Genomic DNA, 15,345 nt, shown 5'->3' with positions numbered 1-15,345 from the left:
CCCATTCTTCCTCCAGACTCTGGGTCCTTGGTTTCCAAAGGAGATGCAAAAGCTGCTCTCATCAGAAGAGAGATTTGGGGAGCCATGTCATCAGCTGGTGTTGGTCCACTGTGCTTCATTAAGTCCAGGGTCAACGCAGCTGTCTACCAGGAGATTTTGGAGCACTTCATGCTTCCTTCCACAGACTTTGCAGCTCAGTATAGCCTTAGATGGATCAGTTGGAGGGTGATGGTTTTGAATGAAGAAAAAAATGGTCCGCGATAAGACTGTTTTTAGGGAAAACATTGCCTACACTTTGAAGGCTAAAGCAGTCCTGGATCTCAATGCCTCTTCTACATCATGGGAGCAATTGGATTCCTAATACAAAGCCTAGAAGAGATATTTTTGGTCTGCAAACTAGTCATGTCAGAGTGGTATGTGCCTTTACAGAGCATGGTGGGGATGTGATCCCAGGTTCAAATATTTATGAAACATGCTCTAGGACTTCTCAACTGAACACACCTCACAGAGTTGTTGTGAGGATTAAAAAAAAAAACCCTGCCACTTCAGCTTTGGCCTCGAGTCAGCAGTGCAGACAGCACAGGAGTTACATACTTTTCTGATTTCAATATTGTCATCTATAGTTATAAACAATGACTTGACTCAAAGTATTTTAGTGATGACTCTCAACTTACGCCAGGATTATGTTCCAGGGATAGCATGTGAAGCTAAACCCATGTAGAGTGGTACCTTGGTTTTCGAACGTCTCCATTGACAAATGTTTCGGAACTTGAATGCTGAAAACCCGGAAGTAAATGCTTCGGTGTTTGAATGCGCCTCAGAAGTCGAACAGGAAACACGGTTTCCATTTTGAGTTTTTGACCGTTTCGGAACTTGAACAGTCTTCCGGAACGGATTGTTTGAAAACTGAGGTACCAGTGCAGAATCAAAACGCACTCTCCCTGCACCTCCAAATGCTCCCTCCACCAATGTATCCAGTCTCCCAAGGCTGCTGAATGTTCTCCCTGCACCTCCAAGTACTCTCCCAAGGTGAGTCCAATGGTGGGCGGGATTGCTGACCTTTTTTCCTGGATGCCCACCCCTTTAATATCCACCCCCCCATCCTGGGTTAGACCATCGCCCCATCTAGCTCAGTACTGTCTACAGTGAGCGGCAACAGATGCTAGAAGTTGAACATGAATCTTCAAATTTAATTAGCAACAATTAACAACCTGGAACCTTCTGCATGCAAAATAGATGTTCTTCTACTGAGCTGCAGCCCTTCCGAGGATGACAATAAATACTTTTATGTTCCATCTGCATTAGAATTTGTACTTCACCCATCAGTTGAAAGGTGGATAGCAAAATCAGGTAGCACAAAACCATTTTTAAGCCAAGAAATGTCAGAAGATGCAAGCAACAGTGTTTTCACACGGAATGCCTTTTCAAGCTGTCTTTGTTTACTCAACAAGATCTCCTTAGCAACAAAAGCAACTTTCCTCTTTACAGCCATCCTTAGCAGGTAAGCCAAGATCTGTTTTGTGAATTTTTAACATTAGCATTCATAAATTCTAAAATAGTCCAATGATCTTACAAGGCTACAATGCTTGTTTGTTGTTCTCTTAACACTGTATTGAATTTTCTAGAGCTCATGCTTTTCCTGGTTCTTTTGACACTAACATGAGTGGGAATGCATGAAGTACTGGCAGGAGTCAGATGGGTGAAAACAATGAGGCAGTGTTGGAGGAAAATGTCAGCAAATGACAAAACCGAATTTGCATTCCTTCCCATTACATGGAAACCTAAAGTTTGAAAAGTGATCTTAGCCAGTGCTTTTTTTCTTAAAAAATGTTTAGGGGTACTGTCATTTTGACTCGAGAAAAAAGTACAAAGATTCACAAAATGTTTAGGAGAATGCGTACCCTAAAGCACTGATGATCCTAGCAATAAGAAGGGTTGCCTTGTTTGTGATAAACAGAAAACCTACTCTTTAGAGCTGTCAGCTAATTAAAGAAGTTTTGGTTGCTTAATAAAACTGGAGGTGCCGTTTGGAAGAAGCATTCCCTCCTGTGTGAGTGAAGAGGAAATGCCTTTTTTTAAGATGCCAAGTTGATTGTTTTGTCACCTATTACTGTTTTTGCAAGAGACACTGTACTTATTTTCCACACATTCTTCTAGCTATAATTGCCACTATCTGTCCTTGCATTTCCTTTCCTTCTGACCCCCCTGATCACATTACAAACATGGGTATAGTAGACTGCCCCCCTGCTTGCAGCACTCGCCCACCCCACTCCGTTTCCCCCATGGTAACCCATAGAACCCTCCCCTTTCCACTCCATGCCACCATTGCTGCTGCCACGGGTCCCAAAGTCAAATGGCTGTTGCTCCTGAGCGCGAGAGATTGATGAAGCAGCGACAGCAGCGCCTCCTCCCTCCTTCCAGGTAAGAGAAGAGTTTGGATTTGATATCCCGCCTTTCACTCCCTTTAAGGAGTCTCAAAGCGGCTCACATTCTCCTTTCCCTTCCTCCTCCACAACAAACACTCTGTGAGGTGAGTGGGGCTGAGAGACTTCAGAGAAGTGTGACTGGCCCAAGGTCACCCAGCAGTTGCAGGCGGAGGAGCGGGGAAGCGAACCCAGTTCCCCAGATTACGAGTCCACCGCTCTTACCCACTAGACCACACTGGCTCTCCAGAGCCCTCTGTTAATGGGCAGAGACCCCCCCCCCCATTCACGCAGCAGGGGCTGTGGGACGGCCGCCAACCCAGATGGCTTCGAAGCCCTGGCGGCTCTGCCTGCGCAGTCGAAGGGCGGTCCCGCGAGGGAGGGATCCCGGGGCACCGAAGCATTCCACCGCGGAGCGCGCGGGGCCTCATCCTGGCGCTCCTCCGGGCAGCACCTCGCCCCGCCAGCCCTTGGCCCGGAGCGGCGAGGGAGGAGAGCTCGGCCCCGGCTCTCCCGCCTGCGTCTCCTCCCTCGTGCGGCGAAGTGGCGGGCGCGCGCCTTCGGGCGACGCTGCCGCGCATGCCCAGAAAACCAGCCGCGCACGCTCCGTGGGGGCAGAAGTGGGCAAAGGAGAGCGGGAAAGCCAAGTCCGAGGCGGCTTCGGCGGCCCCACGGAGCACGCGCAGAGCTCGCCGCGCACGCTCAGTCGGCTCCCCTCGAGCCGGGGGAGGGGCAGGCGCTTGCCCCGCGAGCGCCTTTCGTCGCCGCACCGGCAACCGGCGGGACGAGATGACGTCACAGCGGCGGGACGCACGCAGGCGGAACGGCGCGGCCAGGAGGCGCGTGTAAGTGGCCCCGCGGCGCCGCAGGGGCGGGAAGCAAGATGGCGGCGCGCCGGTCCCTCTGCCGGGCCGCCCCGGGAGGGCTGCGCCTCTGGGCCTCGCCCGCCTCCTCAGCCCGGCAGCTGAGGCCCGGAGGTGGGCGGCGGAGGAGGAGGAGGAGGAGGACTCCCTCCTCGCCTTCCCCGTCTCCCCTCGGAAAAGCTCCCCTGGGGGCCGCCTCCCGGAGAGGCCGGGGAGCCCCTTCGCCTCTGCCTGTGGCACCAGCATCAGAGGCTCAAGCGCAGGTGGCGAGGCCGGGAGGGGGGTCGCCCTCGGGCGCCTTCAACACTAACCGAAGAGCATTGCGGGCACGGCCTATCCCAGGGGTAGGCAGCCTAAGGCCCGGCGGCCCGAGGCAGCCCAATCGCCTTCTCAGTCCGACCCGCGGACGGTCCGGGAATCAGAGTGTATTACATGAGTAGAATGTGTGCTTTTATTTAAAATGCATCTCTGGCTTATTTGTGGGGCATAGGAATTCGTTCACCACCCCCCAAAAAATACAGTCCATCTCACCACAGGGTCTGAGGGACCTGCCCACAGCTGAAAAAGGTTGCTGACCCCTGGTTCATCCAGTTGTGGACGGTGAAGACATGACAGGCACGTCGTGCTTTTAAGGCACAGTGGGATTCTTGGGTGAATGCCGGGGTGTCATAAGCAATAGGGACATATTTCAGAGGGGCAGCCTTGTAAGTCTGTGGAAGCAAAAATGACCGAGGAACAATAGGACTTTGCTTCTGGTTGATAGCCATGACATGCCTCCTTTACCCAGTTCCTCCTGCTTTTCTATGTTCCAGAGTGTATGTGAACAAGCGTTTCACTCACCTCCCACACTCTGTGATTTTTCATTAAATGGTCACAGCTGAGTGAAAGCCATGTCATTCTTTTTAATCAAAAAAAGTGTATACACGCTTCCATTTCTGGTCCATGTAGTTGTCCCCTTAATAAACAGTGTTTTCAAAAGAAACACACTTAAGGCATTGGTGAAATTGGTAAGGGTTTTGTAAATTTCCTCCAGAAGGGAAACCTGTACTGATAAAAGGTACATCTCCTCCCCCTGCAGTCCTGCCTGCCAATTTTATTGAAAAAAGGAATGATGAAGCAACTGGAGGGAGAGTAGGTAACACAGAAAAGGAGCTTATGCCCTGTTACACCGTCACCAAACATGTCATCATGGGATTGCATTTCTTACCAGCTGCAGAACAGTATGTTCATTATCCTAGGTATGGAACCGTTTCCTTGCATTACATGTCACCACAACCTCTCCAGCTAAAATGGGGGAAGTGTAATTTTTGAATCGTGATAAATGTGCATTAACTGAAGCAGAAGGAGATTCCAGAGTGATCATTAAAGTGCTTGAAATGGTTGTGTGATTTTTGGACTGATTCTTCCAGCAGCCTCTGGTACTTTCAGACTCAGTTGCTGCTCGAGGAAAGGTGCTGAAGGTGGTGGTTGAAGCCAGGATAACTGAGTTGCTGAGGAATACTGTTCTGCACGCTCCTCTTTCTTTTTTTAAAAAAAATGCTAATACCTTTGTTATTGTTATTGAGGCACTACTGATTCTTCGCACATAAGCAATGCCTACCTGAGGGGGTGGGTTGGGAACACACTAAATGTTTTCATTCCATAACTTGATATGTATATATTTTCTTTCTTTCTCCAAAAGTGGCTGCACACTTTATCCGGACTAAAAGTCCCGTAACGGACATAACTTTGCCTTTCATGGTATGAACAGCACTTTTCCTCTTCCTCCTATAGACAGTGCTGTGGCACTTAAAAGTTTGTATGAGTTCATCATGGCATGACTAGGGAGGCATTAGATGTTTTGTTGCACGGCACCCTCCCTCATACATCTTGGTCAGCCTCTTCCGCCACCCATCCCGTCAGCCCCTCCCCTTGCTCCTTGCATGTTTTTAGCAGTGGTCACAGGCACTGTCTCCTTGCTCCCGTGCCGTGTCACCTTCTGCAGTTCAGCCTTCCACATGATGCGCCTGCATTGCCACTCTCTCTTCAGTCTCGTCTGGTGGAAGATTATCCTGGGAGGCGCTTCTACAGCTTCCTAGATTAACCAGTTCTTTTCAAAGACCCTGGCTAATCTGAGAGTCTGGCAGCATCGTAAGAATGTTAGGAGACCCCTGCTGGATCATACCAGAGGCCCATCTAGTTCAGCATCAAGTTGATTTTTGTAAACTGCTTAGACATTTTATTACAATAAAGCTATATATAAAGGTTGTGAAAGAAAGACGGACCTGAGTGGGAGACCACTCTCCTGACTTGTGATTCCCAACAACTGATACCCAGAGGCATGCCACTTCCAATACTGGAGGTAGTACACAGCCATCCTGGGTAGTAGTCATTGATAGCTTTATCCTCCAGAAATCTGTCTAACCCCATCTTAAAGCCATCAAAGTTTGTGGCCAACACTTTATCCTGTGGTAGTGATGCCATAGGTTAACTATGCGCTGTGTGAAAAAGGACTAACTGATCTTTTCTCTCAGCTAAAAAGCCCCAGTAGTAACCTTTCCACATAGGGGAGTTGTTCTAGCTCCTTGGTTATTTTGGCTGCCCCTTTCTCAGTGCTTTCCAGCTCAACAATATCCTTTTTGAGTTGCTGTTTTATTGTAGATTGGCACTGTGATGCTAGTATTGAAGACTGTTGGCCAAAAAGAGTCTGAAAGATGATGCAGGTTCTCTAGTGTGGTGCTTTCAGGTAATAGTGCCACCTTAGCTCCTTTCCACCAGAGGAGGGATAATGGGATAAAGCTGTGAAGGCTGCAATCAGTGTGTCAAATTCTGGACATGCTCTCATTCTTGGCTGCCCCCTCCCCAGTGGGCTTCTCCTGCCTCATGTTTGAGCTGCTCCATGGCATGTGCTTTCATAGGCAAAAGCCTGTTTCGTCTGATGCACGTTGTGAATTGAGCAGCTATGTGTCCTCTTCGGTTCATTGGAGGAAAAATGAAAAAAAAATGAAGGCCAAATTTGTGTTTGCTTGTATGGTTCCGTCTGTTGCACCAAGTTGAATGATTCAAATATATATCTCTTGAGCAAAATGAGGAGTTTTGTTGCTTCTATGGAACTAGGATTTAGTGTTTTGCTTTCCATTTCATTGTGTGTTTTTGCACCAAGAAAAGTCCAAGATAAAGCAATCTTACTGTTTTGGAGTGTGCCAAGGAAATAATGGTAGTCAGCAGGAAACAGCAATTTACATTCGGTGTAGGATTTTTGTACACAACCCAGTGCTTATTGCAGTTGCAGTTTTGAAAACCTGACGTTTTAGCAGCATCCTTGACCCACGTTGACCCATGTTGTTTTGTTTTATACATTAAGTTTTCAGAAATGTAAATTAGCATAAATTAAATTCAACAATAGATCTCATTGTTGTATCCATTCTGGAATCAACCACAGTCTCTAAGAGAAAAGAGTTGGAAAAGTTTGGTAAATCCCACTTATTCCAGAAGGGATGACTTAGGCCTAATGTCATGAGGGTGCGGGAAATAAAAACAATAAGATGTAAAGCAAAATAATGATTATAATAAAGAGTTGAGGCAACTAGTTTGTTTAAGGGTATTGCTAGGTATGTTGTACTCAGCACCACCACAATTGATGATCTTTTCCCATTAGTAGAATTGAAGGTCCTCCTCTTACCTTTCATACAGATAGCTACCACCTTGATTTATCCTTGGTTGTCTATTTGCATATTAGGAGATTCTTCCGATAAAATCATACCATGCAAGGAGAAATATTTTTAAATCCTGTTCAGTTATAGAAGCAACTAAAATGTGAGAAGAATAGAGTGGTTTGTTCTCAAGACATGACAGTATTAATCCTGGTTTAAAGGTGGCTTATAAGGGACGCAGGTGGTGCTGTGGGTTAAACCATAGAGCCTAGGACTTTGCCAATCAGAAGTTCAGCGGTTCGAATCCCCACAACGGGGTAAGCTCCCATTGCTCGGTCCCTGTTCCTGGCAACCTAGCAGTTCGAGAGCACGTCAAAGTGCAAGTAGATAAATAGGTACCGCTCCGGCGGGAAGGTAAACGACGTTTCTGTGCGCTGCTCTGGTTCACCAGAAACGGCTTAGTCCTGCTGGCCACATGACATGGAAGCAGTACACCGGTTCCCTCGGCCAATAAAGCGAGATGAGCGCCGCAACCCGAGTCGGCCACAACTGGACCTAATGGTCAGGGGTCCCTTTACCTTTACCTAAAGGTGGCTTAGGGCAGTGTTATGAATGTGGGACATTGTCATGGATATTTTAAATGTAAGAATTGAAACATGATGCTTATTTGTTTGCAATCTTCTTATATCTATGCTTCCCCAAGTTGTAGTTTTCTAGTGGTGATTACTCTGGTTGTTAATGAAAAAAATGCATCATTCATACATGTTTGTCTCTGTAACAGCAGTGTAGTGCCCCATCATTGTTAGTCTAATACCATAGTCTTGCTAGCATGGCGGTCAGTGTGACTAGTCTAAGGAATTATCTGCTAGGCCAGCAAACTGTGGTCCACTAGCAGTATAATTGAATTTGGTGCCTGGGTGTAAATGTTAGTTGACTTTGCAACTTTAGCAATTCCTGATGCTTGTGACTTGAATATTAAATGTTTCTCTTTTATATTAAACAGCTATGATGACTTCATGGGGTCAGCAAAAAATGTGATAAATGAACCGGTTGATGTAGAAGACAGTTATAACATGATGGTAAGTTGTATGTCTACTATGGCCATATTTTAGGATCTTAACTTGTTTGGCTTGTCCTAGTTTTAGTTTCCACATATGTGGGTAATAGTTGCCAGTCTTCCATGAAACTGGAAGGTGGTGAACTGTTCTTCACTGAAGGTTTTTAAGCAGAGGTTGGATGGCCTTCTACCAGGAATTTGTTAGTTGTGATTCCTACATTGAAGTGGGTTGGACTAGATGCCCCTTGAGGTGCCTTCAAACTATACCATTCTGCGATTCTATAATTTGATTTCTTCCCCTGCTGCTGAATCCTTCTTTGCTGTGTTAACTGATCACTACTAATCCTTTTTCTTTCTTTCTAACCCAGTCCCTTTCTATGTTTTGATGGATTTTCACATTTTGCACTATTAGGAATCAGGCAACTGTTAAACAAATTTGGAATTCATTTGTTATAGAAGCATTGCTATAACCTAGTTGTGTTGTTAAAAGGTCATAACTTTAATTTTATATCTTTTATGCTAGCTTGCACCAAATCCTAAAACTTCTTCATCAAATTTTCCCCACCAATGATGCATATTAGGTCCTTTCTTTTATGGCTGGGCAATGTTTAGCTGCTCTACACACACATATACTGTGAACGTTTCTAGTTTTAAACTCTTCATGATGGTTTTATTACATTTTTGGTTGTTGTTAGCTGCAAAAACAGTGCCCTCCTCACTGAATTAACCTCTTCACATAAGCCTTCAAATGCAGTTAGTGGTCTAGTAACTTTTAAACATAATAAATTGTTTTTATTCATGAGATGTTCTGTTTGAAAGTGCTGTAGCCATGTCTCTGGTGAGGAAAGCTTTTTTTCTTTTGACAATAGCACGTATATATTACCATAGAGATTTTGAAAATTGCTATTTATGAAAAGAGAACCAACGGTTGCCTAAGAAATTGCCTTTATTTATTTATTTATTTAAATTTGTATACCACCCTTCATCCAAAGATCCCAGGCCGGTTCACAACAGAAAAATACAAAATGAGAATACAAAATACATAATAAAGAACATGTCACGACAAGTATTTTAATTCATCTTAAAATCTGGTGTGGCCATTGGCCACAGTTTTATAAACAACAGGAATCACACTGTTTATATTTGAAATACTTTTTGAAAGCATTGTGATCCTTTCCAGTCCCTCACAGATCTGTCTTTTATCAACAAAATGATGGGGAGATTGAGGCAAAGTCCTTACCCATCAAGTTCAGCAGTCTCTGGAAGACACCCACTCCCTGTCTCAGATAGAAATTGCAGCTAGTTCACACAATATGTTTTTCCTCAATGCATGAACAATTCTAACTATCCCTGAGTCTCATGTGGGCAAAGTTAGGCAAAGAGCAGACAAACTTTCCCTCAGTTCCTATGCTGTTCATTGGAATTATTGCCTGCTGTATTCTCAAGTGCCTGGTTCATGGGTTGAGTTGGTTTGGGGCTCGTTGTGTGACTCACTATGCACGGTCATCTGCTGCCTCATGCCTCTGTCTGTTTTCTTTGACCTCCTTTTATCTGTGGAACTCCTTGCCACCAAATATTCAATTCTTCAGCGGGATGAAGGCTCCCCCTGCCCTGAAGAGGCTTTGTGCGGCTAAGCCAGAAGCTAGAACAGTGAGAGGGAGCGCTGCGCAGCGGTCTCTCTTGCTGTTCTGGCTTCTGGGATAGCTGCGCAGCCTGCATTTGCTCCGTAAGACGCACACACATTTCCCCTTACTTTCTAGGAGGGAAAAAGTGTGTCTTATAGAGCGAAAAATATGGTAAGTTGATTCTATGACCCATAACGACTACCAACACAGTAGCCAGTAGGTCTGGACAATGTATTGATATATCACCCAGGACCAGCATGAGGGGCGGACCGCGATGGAGGCTTCACTCGGCGGCATGTCGCCTCTCCTGAGTCCCTCTGTCACCAGCTCCCAGCACACCAAGGGAGAAACAAGCTGCAGCCAAGCGCTGGAGGCAGGGGGACTCAGGAGTGGCTGCGGTTTCACCCACAACATACTGCCGAGTGAAGCCGCCATCCCACTCAGTCCTCATACCAGCAAAGAGGGAGAAACAAGCTGCATTGTCGAGGCGCCAATACAGCTTGTTCCTCCTCTGCTCCTTTAGACTGCTTGGCTTAGAAATGGGCAGCTGCCCTTGCCTCAGTCAAGCAGTTTTTAAAAAACCCTGTCTTGTCAAATTTTCCCCGAGTTCTAACCTTCCAAGAAGATAAACAAATCCACTCTCTTCCTCCCAGAAATTTCAAGCTGAAAGTTCTCACCTGAGAATTTCCAACTCAATTCTACTTGCTTCTTCAGTTGTCTTTCCTTACCTCCTCCTTTATTTCTCTGTTTGCCTAGATGGTAAGCCTAGGAGCAGTTTCTACATTGTCAAGTTTGTTACATATCATACAGTGTCTTGTTTTTAGGTGTCGCAACCCCCCCCCCCCCGATATTAATGGTTAATATTGCACAGCACTGTATTGTGTAAAGTCTAGAATGTCCCTTTGTATACCTTTTTTAAAAAGAGTGTGGGTTATAAGGTATAATTTCAATATAGCAAACTGCAGTGTTCCAGCTTGGTTGGAGCAGCATGTGAATATGCCTTTCCAGCTCCCACCTTGAGCTTGCATTAAGGATTTTGATTCTTTCCAGAATCATTTCACCTGGTGCAGAATTAATGTTGGGTCCTGACAAACCATAGTTTTCAGTTAAGGAGATGGTCTTGATATGTGCAGTTTCATTCCTGTCCTTTCCATACTGGCATTTAACTGTGGTCTCATATGTGCCAAGGCAAACCATGGTTTCCTTGCAAACCAAAGATTGACACCAGTTGTTTGAAGTGGGTTTGTGAGACATGATTATAAGAGAATTGGCTTATGTTAACCATGGTTTTGTCAGGTTGCACTCATAGCATGACACCGTAGTTAGCACTGGAAACATAGTTATCTTAACAGAGGAGAGGGTTCACATATTTTTAATACTGGCTCCCTGTTTACAAATTGTGGTTTGTTGGGAGCCAGCAGTCGCACTACACTAACCTATTTGTGCCTATTTTGCTTTCACAACCAAATGCATTTATGTAATGTTCTTTTTCTGGGCAACAAAGATGTCTGGTGTTTAGAGTACTGTCAAATTATTACAATGCTGTCCTTCTGGGGAAGAAATATTGGATGGAGATGGTTCAGTTCATATTAAGGAACTTGAGAAGCATATCTAAAATGTGCAGAATTGTGAATAGTGACAGTTCCACCGTTTGCAAAAAATTGGGAAAGCAAAACATTGTGAAAGAAGCAGCTCAGAGATGCCTACTTGAGTTCTTCTGCATGACACTAGATGGCACACTGTGGCTTTGAAAACAAGACACTAGAAAATGATTGGAGCTGAAATAAAATATAAAAATTATCAACATAGCGCAGTATGTCCTCTTCGTATTCTGCATTTCAAAAGTCTCTTGCTGAGGGGTTTTATATGTGCAACTGCTTCATTACACGTATCTGAATGTATTTGCTTGAGCTTAATTATTAACTTGTTAATTAATATTTTAGACTATAGCTCTCATAGCTTCTCTGACCATTGGCTATGCTGGCTGGAACTGATTAGAATTGGAGTCTAGTAACATCTGTAGGGCCACAGGTTAGCTACCCATTGTAGATCTTTGTGGCTGGTGTATAAAATAACAGTTATATAAAACTTTTGTGTGTGGTTTTTTTATTGATTAGAAAAAATATATTAGTGACCGAAGACTTAAGAGATGGTTCAGAAGTAACAGTAAACTATGATTTGCCAATGGCTGACAAATCAGGATATAAAATAATGCTTTAAAGCTAATTTGCAAACCCCAGTTTGGGCACATTGTGGTTTTTGATAAAGTGTCTTAACTGACAAACCATGCCTTGGGACATTGCTCAGTCCATGGAGGCTGCAGTTTAGGATAGCATCTAGGTACTCTTAGGGAAGGCATATACAATATTTTTTCTTATACAGCTGGAACATGAATCACCACTTGGGTAAAGGAAGGTTAGCTCAAACCATGGTTTAGCATTGAATTGGAACCAACCCAATCCAATGACTGCAATCCTATGTCCTTTAGAGTAATCCTCACTGAATAAGGTGTAGTATGGATAGGATTATTGTGCTGTTATTGAAACAATTTCCCTCTCTTTTCAGGCTTCCTTCCAGCGTTCAAATAGTCATGACAAGGTTAGAAAAATTGTGGCTGAAGAGGGTCGCACAGCAAGGAACCTGATTGCATGGAGTGTGCCCTTGGAAAGCAAAGAGGATGATGGTATGCATTAACCATGGATCATATTTATGTTCAGCAAGTAATTATGCCAGTGAAACACATTGGCATTCTGTTCAGGACAGGCAAAGGAGAGTTCAAATGTGGTGTACTTTAACTTAATGGAATTCGCCATCACGTGATTTAGTTGTGGTCACTGTTTTAGATGGCTTAAAGGGGGATTAGATAAAGTCATGGAGGAAAAGTCTGTCAATAGCTGTATACTGTTTCCATGTTCAGAGGTCGTAAGCCTCTGGACACCAGTTGCTGGGCATGGCAGGCAACAGCAGGAGAAGACGGTTGGCACATTCACGTCTTGCTTCTGATGTATCTGGAGAGTGGCCTCTGTCACACAGGATGATAATGGACTAGACCAGTGGTTCCCAGTTAGCTAAATACTGCAGCCCCCGTGTTTCACAAAAGCCAAGCCATGGACCCCCTACGTTTGAAATGTTTATATCTCTATGGTAGTTTTGGTTGTGTGAATGGTGCCATGGACTGCCTGGGTGGGTTATGCGGATCCTCTTGGGTCTGCGGACCACCAGTTGGAAACCATGGACTAGATGGACCTTTGGTCTGCTCCAGCAGGGCTTGTACTGTATTCTGATTATGCCTTTCAGTCCTCCCCATAAGGCATGCAGCCAGAGCTATAAAAGCAAGAAAAGGTTGAGCACCAGCAAAACTGTATACCCCAAATTAGTGCTCTAATTATGGAGTGGAATGTTCTCCTTGACATCTGACATGTCTTACATAGTTGCCATTTTTACAGAGTATGATTTTACTAAAATTGGAGAGAGCCTGGGGTTGTGAGCTATGCATACCATTTAGCTCCCCCCCCCCACCTCTTCTCCTTTAATTTTTGCCAAAATCCGATAAAAATGCAACCCGTCTGCTAGGCATGAAGGAACTGAAGAGTTGTTAGATTTATGAAAAGGTCATATAAATGGCAGTGAAGTTGGATGTTGATTTCCAGCACCCTAACTAACCACTGTCCATTCTGGTTGGAGCTGATGGAGTTTAAAAAGTCGAGCAACATCTGGAGGACCACAGGTTTACCATATCCAATGTAAGCATTACGGAATTATTGCTTGTTTCAAATGCTGTTTTCTTTTCACAGGAAAACCAAAATGGCAAGTAGGAGGGAAATCCAAAAGAATAACTCAGGGAACTCATAAAACTACTAAACAGGTACATGCAAGTTTTCTTATTGGGTTGCTCTTCATACCACACTAGAAAAGTAATGTGTTCTGAAACAAAACTTATATGCTTCATTTGGAATGTTTTGTTCAACAGTACTGGAGATAAAATATATCTTAAGCCATTCCAGTTAATCTGAAGTATGAAGAAGCTTTATGGATGGGCATACAGTCTCTTCACATGAGCCGTAAGACAAACCAGGGCAGGGTTTAAATAATTTTTGTTGTTATTATTATTCCATTTTACCAGAAAGCTGCAGGTAACAGGTATGGAACAAGAAAGTATATTAAGCAATGTGGCATAGTGGTTAGAGTGTCAGATTAGGACCTGGAAGACCACTTGGCCTTACTAGGTGACCCTAGGCTAGTCACTGCCTCTCAGTCTAGCCCACCTCACAGAGATTAAAGGAGGAGGGAGAGAACCATATATGCCACCTCGAAATAAATGAAGTAAATAAATACTAAATTTATGTGACCTGAGGGATTGAAGAATATTTAATCACATGACCTCCCTTCACTGTCTGAAGCAATATGCAGGATTGTTGTCTCATCTGTCATTTGTGAGAAATAGTCCTTTCTGTGAAATAATGATCACTGAGTGCCTAGTGTTCTCTTGATTCTACCATGCTTTGTGAAATTACAGATGTTCTCCTTGGGTGGGGAAAAGAGGCATGTGTCAATGATCATCTTGAAACCCAACCCCTTAATTTTCTAAAAATAGTTTTTAGCACCTACCCTTCTAAGTGTTCTCTGTGTTCCTTTTATTCTTCCCTTAATCCTATGTGGTGGGTTCTTGCCAGCTGAGCAACTGTTCAAGGCTTACAGAAACAAGTGTGTGCTGCACATGTTAACAGGCTCCTGGGATGCCAACCAGGAAGCAGGCTCAGGCTCAATGCTGCCTCCAGTAACAGCTCTTCTCTCATCATCGTCTAAGATTGCTGGGGTTTGGAGGCGATACCTCCTTGTTGACTTGTGTGTCTCCTTGAGGCTAGTTTTTCAGCAGTTCCTAAGTGATAGACTTGGGCGATGAGAAGATTTGCATCACAGAAGGTGGAAACAGCAGCCCAGATAAGTCATGACTCATACTGTGGGATTTAAAATAAACTTTTCCTTAACCTCCCAGCCCCCAATTCTTCATTTAATCTTAGTCTGCAGTCCCACTTACTAGCAGGTAGAAGCCTGCTTGATATGAACACATGAAAGAAACCGAAGATATTGTCTGCAAGTTTGCAAGTCATTGATAACTTCCTGGAGCTCTGTATGAGTTGAGACATGTCTCCTGTCTGTGCGTCTCAGTTGCCACATGTGTTGGTCAGATCCCTTGTATGTATCATCTATGGTGAGTGTAATGTAGCTAACCAAGTGGGGCAGTTATACGTGGTCACGACCCCATTTTTCATTTTAAAGAAAAAGGTGGTATTGATGGTTAAAATGATAAAAACAAAGGGTAGTATTTGTCTAACTCCTACTCAGAGCAGACACATTGAAATTAATGAACCTAAATTGTTTGTCTCCAACTTTTATTTTAGGGCAGGCACTTTATCTGATAACTACTAAATGAAGTTTTAATTTTCTTTGCCATATTGTAAAAATATCAAGAACCTACACATTGCATTTATTTTGCTGACAACCTGTAGCCTGAGCTTTAAGGGTTTATTTTTCAGGTCTGGTTTCCCACAGATTTCTTTTAAAAAAGAAAAAGAAAGAAAGAGAAAATCCCTAAGTATAGCCACATCTCATTTCAATTCTTTTTTTTTTTTGTACCAGATATGCTAAAATATTGCTGAAGAGCTCACAAGAAATAGATTTTAGATGCTCAGCAAATAGAAAATTCTTCTGGTCAGAGCAAGTGGAGGGTGAAACTAACATCCA

The 15,345-nt window shown here is 44.1% G+C and overlaps 1 protein-coding gene across 1 annotated transcript in view; it reads left to right on the top strand.

Annotated features, from left to right (window-relative positions):
* The first annotated feature begins 3,118 nt into the window (after positions 1–3,118).
* The window catches only part of SCAPER (S-phase cyclin A associated protein in the ER), a 211,624-nt gene continuing 199,397 nt past the window's right edge, over positions 3,119–15,345 (top strand). Inside the window, exons 1-4 of the mRNA XM_081925815.1 lie at positions 3,119–3,268; positions 7,922–7,997; positions 12,166–12,283; positions 13,395–13,465. Coding sequence (XP_081781941.1) covers positions 3,213–3,268; positions 7,922–7,997; positions 12,166–12,283; positions 13,395–13,465 — 321 coding nt within the window. The 5' untranslated portion in view covers positions 3,119–3,212. The remainder of the gene's footprint in view (positions 3,269–7,921; positions 7,998–12,165; positions 12,284–13,394; positions 13,466–15,345) is intronic.

This window comes from Podarcis melisellensis, assembly GCF_964234715.1.
Source record: "Podarcis melisellensis genome assembly, chromosome: 9".
Classification (NCBI taxonomy): domain Eukaryota; kingdom Metazoa; phylum Chordata; class Lepidosauria; order Squamata; family Lacertidae; genus Podarcis; species Podarcis melisellensis.
This window is presented reverse-complemented; position numbering and strand designations above follow the sequence as displayed.